The 17144-nt window shown below is 39.7% G+C and overlaps 1 protein-coding gene and 1 non-coding gene across 2 annotated transcripts; both read left to right on the top strand.

Moving 5' to 3' along the window:
* Window positions 1-1205: 1205 nt before the first annotated feature.
* On the top strand, window positions 1206-15391 carry LOC124050272 (5-hydroxytryptamine receptor 1E). The gene is made up of 2 exons (XM_046372618.1): window positions 1206-1538; window positions 14164-15391. The coding sequence occupies exon 2, from the start codon at window positions 14245-14247 to the stop codon at window positions 15379-15381; it is 1137 nt and encodes a 378-aa protein (XP_046228574.1). The 5' UTR covers window positions 1206-1538; window positions 14164-14244; the 3' UTR covers window positions 15382-15391.
* Window positions 11274-11379, top strand: LOC124051108. The gene has a single exon (XR_006841755.1). It is a non-coding gene; the product is annotated as a U6 spliceosomal RNA (small nuclear RNA).
* Window positions 15392-17144: the final 1753 nt, after the last annotated feature.

Here is a 17144-nt window from a genome sequence, read left to right as displayed (position 1 = left end):
CTTTAAGAATGTTGTTCAAGATGATCACAGGTGGCAACAGTGTTGCCGAGCTTCATGGAACGTAAGTCCTGTTACTAAAAACAGTTCCTAGCTTTCCAGCATCTTAAATGTTTGTAAATGTATTCACTGTTGATTTATATTAAGCTAAATATTAAATTTATCTTCGGTCTGTGAGATAAAATAACCTATTTGAAAATGTCTGCCAGCCTGCAAATCTTCAGCTCTGAAATAACCTGGCAACAACAACATTTCAGCAGCCGAATGCAAAACATGCAGTGACTGTACATTGGTTGAATGGACAGTTTATAGGAGAGAGATTTTCCATCAGTTTAAAGCGACGGACATAAAGTTATGCTCCAGTGACATATTCCCAAGGTGAACAGTGCTCCATTGGCCACTGTACAGTGACCACTCTACTCACCTGACAGATAAAACCTGGTGACACACAAAACTAAATCATGACATGAAAGTCACCACAGACACACTATTACACACTACATATTCTGGTGCCTATTGGGCATATGGGCTCAGATTTTATGCTGGTATGAGTAACCTATAAAGAACTGCATGTTGTGTGATTATTTAACTGCTGTGTCATGCTGTTAATCTTCTATTTTTTAACATTAATTAAACAGTCAAAAGTCTATGTGTATGTGTGTGTATGTCTGTGTGTGCACAGGTTCAGGCCCTGTTGTCACTCTATAATGTACTAAATTTTTATGTCAGTTTGTTTACATTGGTGCCTGTATTGGCAGGGAGCAAGAGAAGAAGGTTACATTGGTTAGGTTAGGTTAAGGTTATATTTACTAACATCTCAGATTACATTTAATCTGGTTACATTTAAGTCTACTTCCATTTCAAGTCTCATCACTTAATCAAATGCTGGTGATTTTTGAATGTGTTTCATTATTATCTCTGGCCACACAACTGGTGATGGAGGAACCATGGCGCCATGAGCTCTAAAATTTAAAAAACATTGTTGCTGCTTCCCTGGCACAGACCTGCTACAATGGAAAAGTAAATTGCTCAAAATGTGGGATAACGATGATGTACTTATTAATTAACAAACATCACATGATGCATGGTGACAAATCGTGCATTTAGATTAAAATGTCAGCTGTAGACTATTTATTGCGCTATATTGTCGAGTCATTTAAATGGGCACGATTCTTTAATATTTCCGACAGCACTTGAAGGCAGCAGGAGAGTGCATCAACAGCCTTGGCAGGAGGAATGAACAGCAGCTACAAGAAGGAACAGGCTCATGTAGTTCTGCTGTTTTTCTCTTCACGGTCAGATGAATGACATACTCGTCGCATGGATTAACGGCATCTTAAGTGTATTTTTGTTTTCATTTTTTTCTGTCTGTTCATGTGAAGAGAGCGGAAAACTTACGGTGCAGCTTTGTGCAACAGGAACGCAATACGGGCATCGCGTCTTGTTTTTTATTATTATTATTATTATTATTTGTACTTAAAACACGCGGGAAACACGCGAGAATAGAGAATGAGAGAAGACCTGGTGGCAAAACATCAGTGGTAAGTGAAGAAAACTTAAGAGTTGGTGGTATATGCGAATGGGCACATGCAGTGTAGTGGGATGTGTTTGTCTTGCCACAGGTGCCCTCAGTATTGTCTGTCAGGATGCCGCATTCTGCGCTTCGACTGTGTCCGGAAACAAGCCGCACACTCAAACCGTCAGTCCCTGCAGCAGAACGCAAAGTGACGCAAAGTCCCTTCACTCACTTTGCGTTTTGTTGCGTCGCTGCCAGTCAGGTTATATTCCGGTGTTTAAGTCACGCAGCTGTTAACATCTTAGTGTCATGATTGAGCAGGTGGTAGATAAAGAAAGAACCATAAGATCATAATTTCAAAGGCAGATTTTACGTATCCTAACACTGCAGATATCAAGCCCAAGACCATTTTTGATAACAACCTGTGCTGAGTAGGACATACTGTTTACTGTTTGAATAGCTTTGGGTTTTCAGTTTAACTACGTCGGTCATTCACCAACCAGTGATGCCAAGCAGCTTCTTCATCCTTGTGAATTGAATTGGGTTTGGGACTGTTGGCCAGACAAAAACAAAGCATTTTTGATGCATTGGCTCCTTTCAGTTGTACTCTTACATCAAAGATATCAGTCAGTCATTCGCTGCAGCCAGGGCTGTGGTCAATATTTTAGAAACGTGCTTTGGTGGAGGTTCCAAACATAAGGTCTCAATGGCGGAGTGTGGAGGGGGCGTGGAGGAATGTGCTCTGCTCTACCTATGGAACAGAAGGAAGAAAACGCAATAGACAAGAAGAGACGAGAAGAGGTGTCTAAGTTTTATAAACATGCCCGAGGATACAGAGTTGGATATGTTCAGCTATAACTGGTCAGCCCTGGTTGTTTTTGAGCAGAAGTTATCCCAAACAGAAGGGCAGGGCTGTAGCACCCTGCCTTACAATTTTCAATTCAATTTCAATTTCAATTTATTTATATAGCACCTTATACAATCAAAATTGTCTCTAGATGCTTTACAGAGACCCAGAGCCTGAACCCCCGAGCAAGCAGACAGTGGCAAGGAAAAACTCCCTTTTAACAGGAAGAAACCTTGAGCAGGACCCGGCTCACAAGGGAAAACTATCCTACTAGGATACAACTAGAAGAATGGTTTTCAGGTGACACGCTAGATGATGACATGTGAAATCAGTTTTGCATAGCTTTGTGTCAACATTTATGTAGTTTAGTGGATGTTTCTAAAATTCCCAGATTCCAAGAAAAAAAGCACTGACATGACCTCCATCTCCTCATTGTTAGCTGTGACCGTGGTTGATGCACAACTTAAGGAACAATAACTGGTTCTTTCAAGAAATGTTTCTATTACATGATTTTTTTTTTTTTTTTTTTTTTTTTTTTTTTTTTTTACAGCTGATTTATCTGATGCGTGCTTCAGCAAAACAATGTCTGTTTGATTGATATGTTTCTGAGGTCTCTAAAGTTGGATCATGTTAGGAGGTAGGCCAAGAAAGTAAGAACTACAGCTGCATGGTCTTTCTCGTGATTTGGTAGATTAATAGTGCTTTTAATAGTGCTGTGTGAAATGGCTGGGGAGTGGAAGTGGAGAGTGGGTGCACTGAGTGTGTGCAGGAGATAGAAAAATACAGAATGAGAAGGTAATATAAAGCTCCATTTGCACACATTTTAATTATTATAATTAATTATTATTAATATTAATTATTTAGTTAGTCAGCTCCTCAGATCAGTTGAAAAAACAATATTAGTCATTTCAGCAAGTGTCCTAAAACATGTTTATGTCCAAGTGACAAAGTTATCAAGTGTTTATTAAGTGTCAAGTGTATTTTATGTTATTAGTTCGTAGAAACAGAGCACAAAATGAAGCCCCACTCACCCTGGAGGGGAAAATAATTCATCTTTGACTTTGTATTACGTGAAGGTGCCTTTATAAAAGACAAAAGTGGATACATTTTGTATTATTTCTGCAGGTGATATATCCAAGAGGGCTTCCAAATTCAAATCAGATGTTTTTATGATGGTTTGTCTTTTTCAGCCAGAAGATTAAACTGAGGATTTAAATTTTTTACAAGCTAAGATCCAGAGAAAACGAGTGAAGAGAGAGCCTCAAATGAACTATATGTATATGTAGTATTTAGATCGGATGCAATACTTAAAAGTTTCAGAGTGAGAACATCGTAGAGACTTACTTTCGGCAGAAAAGCAACTTGCATGTGAATGTGCATAAACTTTAATATATTTCTCACCTTTTCCATGATGGTCTAAATAAGCTGCTGAGAGATGTGTCTGGATACTTTTGTCTGTATAGTGTACATGTGGTGTAACTATCATAATGGGTGGCATATCAGAGGTTATTTAGACAGGCTGTCAGTTGGTTAGATAGACCAGAGTGTCTCTTATAGACTTATTTGCAATGGTACACAGGTTGAAACTGAGTGTACAACAGCCCGAATGCTTTCTATGCACTAATGAGATATTCTCTGTGCACACAAGTGCACAACATTCAAAACCCAAACTGGACACACAAAACAGCCAAAGCAGCAGAGAAAAGATTTGTTGTTGATGAATCACCGAAAAGAAGAGATTTGCCTGAGTTGACTTACTCCACATTACATCTTAAGTAAGGTCAGTAATAATCACTTATATATTGGTAGGAATAGCTGAAAAGATACACATCTTTACAGAAAGCTCCCAAGAGCCTGTAAAAGCCACAATCTTTTATTTAAATATGTAAGGGTTATGCTAGCTACAAAATAATATCCTGGCGGCACTTTCAACGCAATACAACCTGTGCATCTGAGGGACAAGCTAGAGCACTCGAGGATGGACCAGCATTAGGCAGTGTGTGTGTGTGTGTGTGTGTGGGCGGGCATGTCTCCCTCACTTTTCAAAATCTCACTTTTGCACTTTTTGTGTCATTTATGTTTTCATTCTGGTCCAAGCACACACAAGCCAGTGTGAGATTGTGTCTCTGCTCCAGTGATTTACAGTGGGCATCTGGATGTAAAGGACCAGGTTCTGTGCAAGGGTATGATATCCACTGGGTAAAGGGACTCAGTCTGCATGGCATGCCTCTTCAGTTCAGTTCAATTCAATTTATTATAGCACCTTATACAATCAAAATTGTCTTTAGATGCTTTACAGAGACCCAGAGCCTGAACCCCCGAGCAAGCAGACAGTGGCAAGGAAAAACTCCCTTTTAACAGGAAGAAACCGTATTCATGACCCATCATAACATTATACTTGGGGGGGGGGGGGGGACGACATTGTTTTCACTTAGTAAGAGCAGAGAAGATTTTGTCCCAGGATCCTGGAGGCATGCCTTGAACCTTCATGTGTCTTTGGCTATAATTCTACTTCAGTAAAGATACATGTAACTCTTTCTTTGCACCTTTGCAAAAAAAACAAAAAAGACTATCAGGGGTGACCAACTTTTAACAAATGGACCTTCTAAACTGTATCTTAAGCAAGTTAATTAGTTGATTCAAATCTTGGTGGGAGGCAATTTTGAAACAGAAAAGAAAAGGTCTTCACACAAACACTGTGCCAGTTTGCCCACATGAAGCTCAGGTGAACATGTTTCAGCCTTTCACCCTGCTAGTGAAACAAAAGAAGTGACCACGGACACCATGTTTAGAGGAGGTTAGCACATGGCTGTCTGCACCTTTCACAGACCAACAGTTGGAGTTAGCGAAGAGAAGCAAGAGGGCTGTACAAGCATTTAGAGAGGGACTGATTTCTTGCACAGGGTTACATAGTTTGGTACAAATGAAACAATAGAGACAATGTTCTGTTGATACACTTCCAAATAATTAATTAGTGCCGATTAAAGATTAACATTTCCCTACTGTTTGATGTGATGAGAGAATAGTATGTCCCTTTTCTTCAGTTTCCTCCTAGAAATGCAGAGCCTTGCTGGTGCCTTGTTAAGTGTTATTTATTTCCATATTACATATAAAATAGAGTTCTTTCTCTTGTTTTCTAGAGTGCTATTGAAGATGTTTTCCCATAATATGTTTTACTTTTATTGCAAATGCATAATGCAAAGAATTTCCCTTCAGGGATAAATATAGGAATTCTGATTCTGATTCTGAAAATTACCTGCTGCGACAAAAAAGTGAGATATGATTTTTTGATAATTGTATGTGAAGTCACGCACATCAGTCCTCATGTCACTTTTGTGAGTGAACATGTTTCACAGGGCTGGGGATGTGTCAGGCTTATCACACAGGGTACTGGAATTGATCTTTTTCACTGTAAGAAAATCAAATATATTTGCTATATTTGTTATATAGCCCAATAACAACCTGAAACACACAGACAGGGATTGGCTACTGAACCAGAACTACCTATCTTCCTGTCTGTGCAGTCAAGGACGAGTAATCAATACTGTACTTCTCTTCACAAGGCGTCTCTGCATTCTGCATTAAAGAGGCCTGTGTGCTTCCTATGAGTCACTGTTTACTCAAGGTGCTGTTTCCTTTGTTTATTTAATTGTGTAGAAAGTCAGAAAACAGCACTTATCAAGCCGTCAGACAAAGAGGCTTGCTAGGTAAAAAGTCAACAATGCGAAGTAAGCAGCATTTCAGCAAAAGTTGTCCCAAATGTTTCCAATAACGTTCAAACCCAAAGAAATCTGTAATTTTATTCAAACTAACAGCGTGTTTCATTTGGTCAGCTATCACTCTAACTTCTGGAAGAAAGTCTGTGAACATTACAACTTAACGTTACATAAAACGTAAAACTCTGCCTGGGTCACAGCAGAGAGATTCTCATTGGTCACGGTGGTTGTTTAACAATGAAAATAACCTGATCCTGCACTACTTCACTACGTTATCAGCCCGTGTGTTTTGTTTTCATTGTTTTGACTGAAAGACTCCTGATGGCAGAGGATGTATACTCTGCTCGAAGGAGAGATTTATGCTTCTTAGTAGTAAAACATTTCACTGCTATGTCACACCTTTGTCCTTCACTTTCTGTTATGTTAATCTTTACTGCTGTTATTGATAGTACCGCAAACAAAAATGCAGCTAAACACAAATCAACCTGGGAAAGATAATTTTTCTCTCACATCAACAAAATCCCAATGAAAACACATCCCAGCCTCTTCATCACTGAATGAGCACTAAGGATAAAGTCATTCATGAGTGCCGGATATGAAGGTAAAAAGAAAAGAAAGGATTTCTTGTAGCTTCTGTTTCACATTCTTATGAGCATGTCAGCTGACTCCATGCATTGACCCTTCTATCATAGCGTGAATCAAGTTTAGTCACCTGAGTGACTAAACTCGTCTCGCAGGTTCCCATGCTCGAAACTTACTGCGATTACTACTGTTTAGTCATAATCTATTTTAATTCTGTTACTACTCTGCACAGCTACTACCATTATTACTGTTACTAATACTGCTATCATAATCATCACAGTACTGTACCTCCTGTATACTCCACTATCATTATCTACAGTTCCAATATTTCTAGTATTATTACTGCTGCTGTGCATCTCTGCTTGTGTGCTCCTTCTCTCACGCCCCACCCCCCTCTCCCTCTCTCTCCTTGTCTGTCTATCTCTCTCTCTCTCTCTCTCCTGCTCTCTCTCTCTCTCTCTCTCTCTCTCTCTCTCTCTCTCTCTCTCAACCCAACCGGTCAAGGCAGATGGCCGCCCATCTTGAGCCGGGGTCTGCTCAGAGGTTTCTGCCTTCTAAAAGGCAGTTTTTCCTCACCACTGTCGCCAAGTGCTTGCTCAAGGGGGAATGTTGGGCTCTCTGTATTACAATTTAATTAAAGAGTTTGGTCTAGACCTGCTCTAATTGGAAAGTGTCATGAGATGACTTTTGTTGTGAATTGGCGCTATATAAATAAACAGAATTGAATTGAACTGAACTGAATCAATGTGTGACATTACACTCTGCCTGGAGCTCTCATGAGGGTCCTCGTCCCCAGACAACAACATGGTGACCCAGGGACTAAACTTCCACCATATGAAAACTCCTAGGGCCTGTTTCAAGAAATTGGTTCAACAAACTCTGGGTTACAAAGTTAACTTTGAGTTGATTTACTCTAGTTCGTGCACCACGACTATAAAAAAGCCATCATGAATGGAGCTAAAAACGAAATATAAAAACATGGTAAAATGTTTACCCGTCATTATAACATTTGGGATAATTTTTCAGAGTATTCAAAAAACATCAGAGATTCCATCCGCACCGAAATGTCTACCTGCTGGTTGTCCTGGTAGCGCCGACACTATTGCTAGCCAATACTTCGCTACATTCACAATGTGGAAGCGGGAAACGTCAAACATTAAAGTGTGGTTGTTGAACTGCACAGTCTGACAGTTTATTGCTCTTATACTGCGATTGGTACCAAGTTCGGTTTAAAAGAATTTCAGAACTGAATATAAATTATAATATATAAACTGAAAACAACTTTTCCTATATTTATTTTTAGTTTGAGTACAATGTTGTATTTTTCAAAATTCAAAAATTTCAACTTTCAATTTCAAATCAGACAGAATCTCAGGGTTTACCAAAGAATAATGAAAAAATGTTCAGCTTAAGTTTCCCTCATTTTAGGCTTAACTTACTCAGAGTTGGTATACAGGTGGCTTGATCAGAAAATTGCAGATGTGTGAGAATGTTGCCGGTTTTATGATGACGCAAAATCACCTCTGCAGTCTCCACTCTGGAAAGGACATCCATTTTCCAGATGAGATGACAGCTGAGTAATGGCCCTCACTGGCTGCCTCCCCAGGCATGGCTGTCCGCCCTGAATGATTTGGGGCTGAAGCCCTTCATGTATGTCTCTGAATTTACCGTTGTGGTGAAAGCCAGTTTCTTATTAGAGCCTGAGTCATAGGTATCTGCTGCTGTTTCTCCTGCAAAGATGATTACATTTTCCACTAGTAACATCTCATCTGTGTGCTGAAGAAAGACACTGGGGGTTAGCCAAATATATAAAGCTTGCGTGTAAGGTAGTCATTTTAAACTGATGAAATATGTCTTAATTGATATCTGAACCTTAGGTTTATTAACAGTGTCAGTGTTAATTAGCAGTTTGTCTGTTGTGATTTATTTGTAAATTGATTGCAGTGACAAGCAGCAATTTCTGGAACAGACAGGGAAGTTCAAGTAATAACTTGAACAAATTATAAACAAAACTGATATACATTCTTTGTTTTATATTTGTTCTTTGTTTGTATTTGCCTTTTTTTTTTAACATACAGATCCCTCTTAGTTCATATTGACATACTCTGGTCTGTCATCTTCTGGATACTGTCCAGAAGAATATTCTTATTTACTTTATACATTATTTGTGCAGTTTTATAGTCCACTAAATCATAAAATTTTAGGGTCTGTGAGTTTATAAACAGTATGTTCGAAGGGTCATGGTAATCAGCTCTGTTGATTATTCTTAGTGCTTCTCTTTCATCTTTTGAAAATGTAGTGGATATACACCGTTTCAGTTCAAAAATGTCAGTTATTGGTGGCCATATCTCACAGTCTGATCATGTTCTACTGTTTATTTGCAAAAATTTCACTACATTTCTCTCCCATTTGTATTTTGTCTCAAGTCCGATCCAATCCAATAAACTAGTTAAGATGAAAAGGCAGCAAAACATCCTCTCATCATTCACTTTTTGACACTTTTTTTTCTTCTTTTGTGATGCATATAAAAGCCAGCCTGTTAAACATGGCCTCAGTGCCTGTAGGAAATGAAAGCTAGCTTTGCTACATTTTTATAGCCTAGCCTAGCCTATTAGACGAGTTTGACCTTTGCCTGTTCTGTAACTTTTCCTCAGAAGGGATGTTTCAAATGCAGTTTTATTTGTTTGGCACGAGTAAGTTACTGAAATCATTCAAAGCACAAACTTCTTGTGTTCAATCTTCTATATTCTTTAATATATCGCTTATTAAAATCTACTGCATCAATAGTATCACTATATATTGCTTAACTAGATGTTTGTCTGACTCCTGAGCACAATGACACTTTACAATGTTATTGAGAGCTTTGTAAATGATGAGGAGAATCTTGAAGTGGATATGCTGATTTATTGGAGCCAGTGAAGGTGTTGCAGGATGGGTGTAACACATTTCTTTATGTAACTTACACTTTGACTTCTAAAAAAGTCTCTTATGTCCACTTTTCTTTTTTTAGACATCTTGGCTGGTAAAAAGGACCAAAACGGCCTTTTGAAAAAGTGCAGTGATGGTCCTGTATTTCTCTTTACATGTAAAGGCAAGTCAACGCGCCTCAGTGTAGGCAAATAGTTGGCTCAACTTAAATCTATGTGTTTACTCAGTTTATATCTTCCAAGAATTTAAGAGCACAATATAATGTGTTATCTCAGCTAGTTCAGTTATAAAAAGATGATACAGCAATACAAAATTTGCTAATTCAGCAGTAATCAAGCTGTTGTTTTTACAGTGCATGTTAACACATGATTGTATATAGGTTGAGATGGTAACCTCTTTTCCCTGAGATGGGTCATCGTTGGTTTTTCTCCGACTGTCCAATGACTTTTGACCTCTTCAGTAGATGCATTGAGTGGATTTTTTCTGATACTCACAGACAGCTGATTTGTGTCCCTTAGACATGCAGGTTGCCGGCTATTAAGCCATATTCAAGGTCAAGCAAATACAAACGGTTTATAAATGAATTAGTCTGACAACACATCACAATATGATTTGGATAATTAAACCTGGTGAAACAAAGTTCAACTTGAGGGTTGCTGTTCTCAGCATTCACAAGGTCATCTTCAGAGTCTAACAATTACCTCAAAATACAAACAATTTGGATGAATTTAACTGCCTTACAATAACTATTTGCTCCCCGGGCGCTTGATAGTTGCAGCCCACTGCTCCTGTGTGTGTTTCACTGCATGTAATTTGCTGAGTGTTGCATGTGTGCTCAACTAAGGATGGGTCAAATGCAGAAGACGAATTCAGTGTGTGTATGTAAAAATATATATATACTGCCAATAAAGCTGATTCATAATTCTTAATTCTATCTAATTCCACTATCTAATTCCAATCCTGCTTGTTTATTTTACACACAGGTGGTAGAGCTACTGATAGCCATTCTCAAGCACCCCTAACTGGTTTAATTGTAATATTATGCACTTAAAAGATTATTTAAATACATAAAATTACATTATCTCAAGAAGAAAGTGGGGCAAGGAAAGAGTGGGGCAGCACTGAAACACTCACAGGCTTTTAATTTGTGAATACTAAAAGATTTTGTAACAGCATAATGTAGTAACAAGGCAACGTGAGCAGATCAACACAGTGTACTAAAATATGATCAAACATACTACCAAACAGATGGAATTAGAAATAAAGTCCTAATATAGATATCCATGTTACACTTAATGAATCAATTCTAACATAAAGATCCTAAAATGTTCATGCAGAACCGGTCCATTGACGCCGTCAGTCACAAATGGTTTGCTGGCATGACCTCACAAATATGGCAGATCTTTATTGAAATTGGCAGGGCAAGAGCTAGTTCGCTGTTAGCAGCTGATGAGCAGCACAGTGCTAAGGGTGCTAACAGCTAATGGAGCTAATAGCTTTCAAGGGAGCTAAACATACAGCAGAAGTGAGAGTTTCTGTTCTGAGAAACGAAACGCAGTGAATGCATGTCCTGAAGTACTACAGCTGAGTACAGTTTGGCGTTACAGTCACTTTACATCAGTGTACATTTTACTAAAAGAGATATAAGTAACCATATACAAGCAGTGGTGAAGTAACTGTGTAAGTGGTGTTACTTCGGTAGCACATATACTAAAATTGGAACGATACAGAGAAGATTAGCATGGCCCCTGCGCAAGGATGACACGCAAATTCGTGAAGCGTTCCTCATTTGTGGGCAGTCGTGGATCAGCGGTTAGGGTGTCGGACCCGTAACCGGTGGATCGCTGGTTCGATTCCCCGTCCTGGTGTCCATGGCTGAGGTACCCTTGAGCAAGGTACCTAACCCCCACTGCTCCCCGGGCGCTGCACGCGGTCGCCCACTGCCCCGGGTTTGCTGTGTGTGTGTGCACGTTACTTGGGTGGGTTAAATGCAGAGAACAAATTTCGTTGGAGTGAGTTCCCTCCAATGACGAAATATGTCACTTTAAAAAAATATGTCACTTTAATGGCTTCAGGACACATGAACCCCATACAAAGCCTAAGGCAACTGAGTCTGAGACACAGAATTTCACCAAATCATCTTTCTAAATTCTGTGTTCTGTTTATTTTTATTTAATTCTGTTTTTGTAGTTTCTGAAAACCCCAGTTCCTAAATTCTGTATTTAATGTTAAGACTATATAAAGTATTTCCCTCCTTGAAAACTGATACGATAGGATGTTGAGCAGTTATCTTTAACAGATAAACAACATAAACTGAACAAAAAGTAAATAATGTTTATTGAAAATCAACAAAAACATTGATTATAAACAATTGATGGAAATGACAACAGATTCGAACAAATTTTCTTTGAACATAATCAAAGTGGACAGTCCTTGCAGGTGTGCGTCCTCTTTTGGGCCTGCAGTGGCTCAGTGGAAAAATAAGACGGCTCATCATTACTCTGGTCTAGAGGACTTGCTGGGGGGGTGTACTTGCTTGCTGCACTGCCCTTCGCTGTCTGGACCTTTTCTATGCATCTCGCCAAGCCTTTCTCTGATGCCCTTTTCTCTTTCTGCCAAGTCGCCTATTTGTCATATTTTTTTGTCTTGAACTCCCTTCTTCCACCTTTGCCTTTCCTTCTCTAGCACCCCACGTTTGCGCTCTGGGTCACTGTATAATTTCTCTCTTGTTTTTCTTTGGTACTCCCTATTTCCTCTCCTTTGCTCTTCCACGGACACTTTCTGTCTAGCCATGGCTTCCTACAACACAGATCTAAGATGGAAAATGTATTACCACATATTAATATTACCACATTAAGAGGTTAGGGAAGATTTGTCTACTCTGTCAGTTTACACGTCAGCTTGACAAAAGGGTTTTTTTGCCCCATGCTAAATATGTATTGTACACTGCTGCCATTTTGTTTCTCCTTAGTTTCTAGCTGCCTCAGTAACTTCACTAAAATGCCTCAATTCAATCCACAACTCTTAATTAGATCATAACTAGGAAGATGATATTGACATGTTAAAGCTGTGACTGCAGTGACTTCAACATTGTTTGTATGAAGTATCAAAAAACTAAAACTTACCAGAGTGTGCGTAGTAGTGCTACATTCATTATACACATACCTCATACAGGGGTACTCAAGGAGATAGTTGACCACATTATTTTCTGATTTATTTGGAATTATGAAAAAATCTGACAATGTTGACGGAAACTGAGGACACAACTTCGATAGGCTGGTTTTTATAGAAAATATTTTTTGAAGTTCACTTTGTGTATTGTTTGATGTATTTATAACCATTATATTTCAATGAAGTTCAGCTTATCTTTTTGGTAAAACAGACAAAACAGGGCAGTGTTACGCACAGAATCAAGACTCGCCCAGTGAGTATCCAATCATCTGCCACTGTCAAAGCCTTGGTATCAGAAGGCTGAATGAGGGCCTTTAAGTCAAGAAGCAAGGAGGAGCTGAAGGCTGTTGAGAGGGAGGAAGATCAGGGAGGGGAAAGCCTACTACAGGAAGAAGTTGGAGAAGCAGCTGCACTAGAACAATATCAGCGTCTGGAAAGACCTTAAAACCATGTCAGGCCACTAGCATACTGGCTCCCAGGCTGGGAACATGAAGTGGGTGAATGATCTAAACCTATTCCACAGAACTGTGTGTCTGACATGGTGGTCTGCAGTCCAGGGGCCCAGCAGGGAACGGTCCTGGCTTCGTACCTTTTCACTCTCTACACTGCAGACTTCAGACACAACTCAATGGACTGTCACCTGCAGAAGTTCTCTGATGATTCTGTAATTGTTGGCTCATAACTGAGAATGATGCAGACTACAGAGAAATGATCCAGGAATCTGTAGACTGGTGCCTACAGAACTGCTTCCAGATCAACGTGGGGAAAACAAAGAAGCTGGTCGTGGATTTCCACAGGTGTGGTAACCCACCCCCAACACCAGTCAACATCCAGGGAAAGTACATTGAGATGGTGGACTCCTATAAGTACCTGGATGTTCACCTCAACAGCAAATTGGACTGGAGCAACAACTCCACTGCACTGTACAGGAAGGCCCAGAGCAGACTGTTCCTGCTGAGGAGACTGAGGTCCTTGCAGGGGACCCCTTGGGACATTTTTCAACTCTGTAGCAGCATCTGCCCTGTTCTGTGAAGTGGTCATGCTGGAGCAGCAGCATCTGTAGATGGATAGATATATACTTTATTGATCCCGAGGGAAATTCAAGAAAAATGAGGAATGCTTCACGAATTTGCATGTCACTGCACTGTACTGCAGACAGGAAGAGGCTGGACGAAATCACCATCAGATCAGTTAACATTTCCATGAAAGCTAAACATAAAAACAAAGCACCATAAATTTCTATTCTCTTTGCCAACAAGTTCTTTTCTTCATCAAGGACATAGTAGTTTGCAAAATATTCCAGCATGCGTTGGGTGGAAGGCAGGAATCACCCTGGACAGGGTACAGAGCACTAGAAGTGCACTTTGGCTGTCTCTAATGTACTTTTGCCTGTTTTGTTGTTTCAGACTTGAACCCTTGAGAGAGTACCGACTCCCTGACAGTGATCCCAGGGAGGGAGGAAGAAAGGGGCCAACCCAGATCAAGAGATGGACACAGAAAGCTACCCAGGGGGAAGTACCTCAGAGCCCAACATCACAAACTGCTCCAGTGCACCTGCAACCCCCCTGCAGGCAGTCCAATTCTCAGACTGGATGGCAGTGGTGGTGGTTGTTCTCGGTCTCCTCACCCTCCTCACTGCACTAATAAATGGTGCTGTCATCCTTGCCATCTACACCACCAAAAAGCTACACCTGCCCTCCAACTACCTCATTTGTTCTCTCGCCTTCACAGACTTCCTGGTGGCGCTCCTTGTGATGCCCATCAGCATCCTCTACATCACCATGGAGACATGGTCCCTAGGTCAGGTGGTATGTGAGATGTGGTTGAGCGTGGACATGACCTGCTGCACCTGCTCCATCCTGCATCTATGCGTCATTGCCCTAGACCGGTACTGGGCCATCACCAAAGCTATTGAATATGCTCGTAAGAGGTCAGCCCGCCGTGCTGCCGTCATGGTTGGAATAGTCTGGGTCATGTCAGTTTTCATATCCATGCCTCCCTTATTCTGGAGGCAGAGGCCCAGCAGCCGCAGTCTTCACCAGTGCATCATAGAACATGACCACCTGGGGTATACGATATACTCTACATTTGGGGCATTTTATATTCCCATGATCATCATTCTTTTCTTATACTACAGAATTTACAATGCTGCTAAAACTCTTTATCAGAAGCGTGGTTCTTCTCGGCACCTCAGCGGCCGCAGTTTGGGTAGTCAGAACTCTGGCGACCATTGTCGTGTCTCCCACACATTTTGTGTGTCAGACTTGTCCAACTCCGATCCCACACTGGCTACTGACAAACTTACCAACAACATTCGCATTCCATCCTTTGAGACAGAGATGGATGGCAGAGATGAGAAGAACCAGATCTGTACCTCACGAGAAAGGAAAGCAGCGCGAATCCTCGGCCTCATCCTCGGGGCCTTCATTATCTGCTGGCTACCTTTCTTTTTAAAGGAACTCCTGGTAGGTCTGCAAGTGTTACAGCCTTCTCAGTTTCTCTCCGACTTTCTGACTTGGCTGGGTTACATAAACTCTCTCATCAATCCCCTGCTGTACACCAGTTTCAATGATGATTTTAAGCTGGCTTTTAAAAAGTTACTCAAGAGAAAAGAGCGTGCATAGATCCGTATATATATATATGTATATATATATGTATATATATATGTATATATATATGTATATATATATATATGTACATATATGTGGTGCTTTTCAAGTAAAGAAGAGACATTTCAACAAACTATTGTCTGTTTTTATTCAAAGGAATTCTTTACTGTTTCATTCATTACATAGCTTTCTTTTATATCAATTTTACTTTCTTACAGTGGCCCTGAGAGTTCCATGCACTGCAAATCAGGAAACCCTCACCAATTTGACAACATATGCGTGATTTTAAAATATTCTGCAAAGTGAGAAAACAACCAAGGACAAAAACACACTGGAAATGCAGAAAACACAACCATGTACAGAAAACACTTTATGGAAAATGCCCATGCAGTCTCAACTAGCCGACACAATACTGTACATCCAGTACTATTAGCAAAAATACTTTTGTTGAAATAACTTGACTGATTACTGGTTTAGAAAATATATCTTTTTAATCTGACATAATGTTAATAATAATAATAATAAGAAGAAGAAGAAGAATCACATGGAAATAATAAACCAAGCAAAAACAATAGGGTTTGAACATCCTTGGTGCTCAGATTCCCAATAATAATCATCATTATCATTATCATCACAGGGTATAATACCACTAAGTGGTATTTGGCATTTGGTATTTTGACAAAAACTACATATATGAGTGTATCAGATAATATCAGCTACAGAAATGACTGTCTACTCTCCAGTATAATGGAACTAGATTTTGCTTAACTTGTGGTGCTCAAAGAAGCAAAAATATATTTGATTCAATGGCAATATTTCTTTTAGAGAAATCATGACCCAGTTACTCAAGATAATCCCTGGACCTTGTTGTGAGCAGCTTCATGTAGGAACTATTTTCTAAGTATCACCATGTGCAAGGAAGGCTGGATCTGCTCATGGATGAGAAGCCACCTAACTATGCTAACTAACATTACAACACAGCTGGGCCATTGTTTATATCCTGCCATGACCCTCTTATCTGTAAGTAGATTCATGTTTCACACTGCGCAGTGATACAGTTGATATGTTATTAAGTGGAAAGAAAATAGTTCTCACATAAAGCTGCTCACCACAAGGTCTGTGAACATCAACATGTAAGACATCTCTACAGCTGATATCTCCAAAATTGGCCCCAAAGCAATCTGGGGCACAGCTGGCACAGTTTCAACCACATCTATATTTAATAGACAATTCATGACATTATTATCTTCAGGTGGATACAAGGATGTAATAGGGAATTGTTCGCTGAAAATCTTTGCCATATGTACTTTCTAAGGTGATAATATCAGATGTGTATTCAGCTTGTTCTGTAAGAAATGATATTGAGCTTTTCTGGTCTAGCTTCTGGTCAAACTGCTCCTATTTCGTTTTTTGTTTTGTTTTGTTTTTCTTTCTTTATGAATTAAATATTTTTGCATCCCTTGAAAATTATCAGAACACAAAATTGGAAATTTGGAAAACATGATGGGATTACACCGTAAATGAAAGTGTAATGCAGATTTCCATTCAGTTAAAAATGTGTAAGAGGGTTCAATTCAAGTAACATTGTCGTGTTCTGCACGTATAGGTTAAGGCTAGGGCATTATGCACTGAACACAACACTAAAATTGGGGCTTTCACATTTAAAGGATTACTAAGAATGGGTGAAAGAACACAGGTCAGCCTTCTTAGGAGATATCCAAGGGTTTTTCATAGAATATGATGAATATGCAGGAATATTGTGCTCAGGTGGCTAACAT

The sequence above is a fragment of the Scatophagus argus genome, chromosome 19, assembly GCF_020382885.2.
Source record: "Scatophagus argus isolate fScaArg1 chromosome 19, fScaArg1.pri, whole genome shotgun sequence".
NCBI classification, from domain to species: Eukaryota; Metazoa; Chordata; class Actinopteri; family Scatophagidae; genus Scatophagus; species Scatophagus argus.
Note: the sequence above shows the minus strand (reverse complement) of the source record. Positions and strands in the feature narration are given on the sequence as shown.

What these genes read in the sequence shown, in the direction of transcription:
- LOC124050272 (XM_046372618.1), top strand. Translation starts at nt 14,245, where the DNA reads ATGGACACAGAAAGCTACCCAGGGGGAAGTACCTCAGAGCCCAACATC.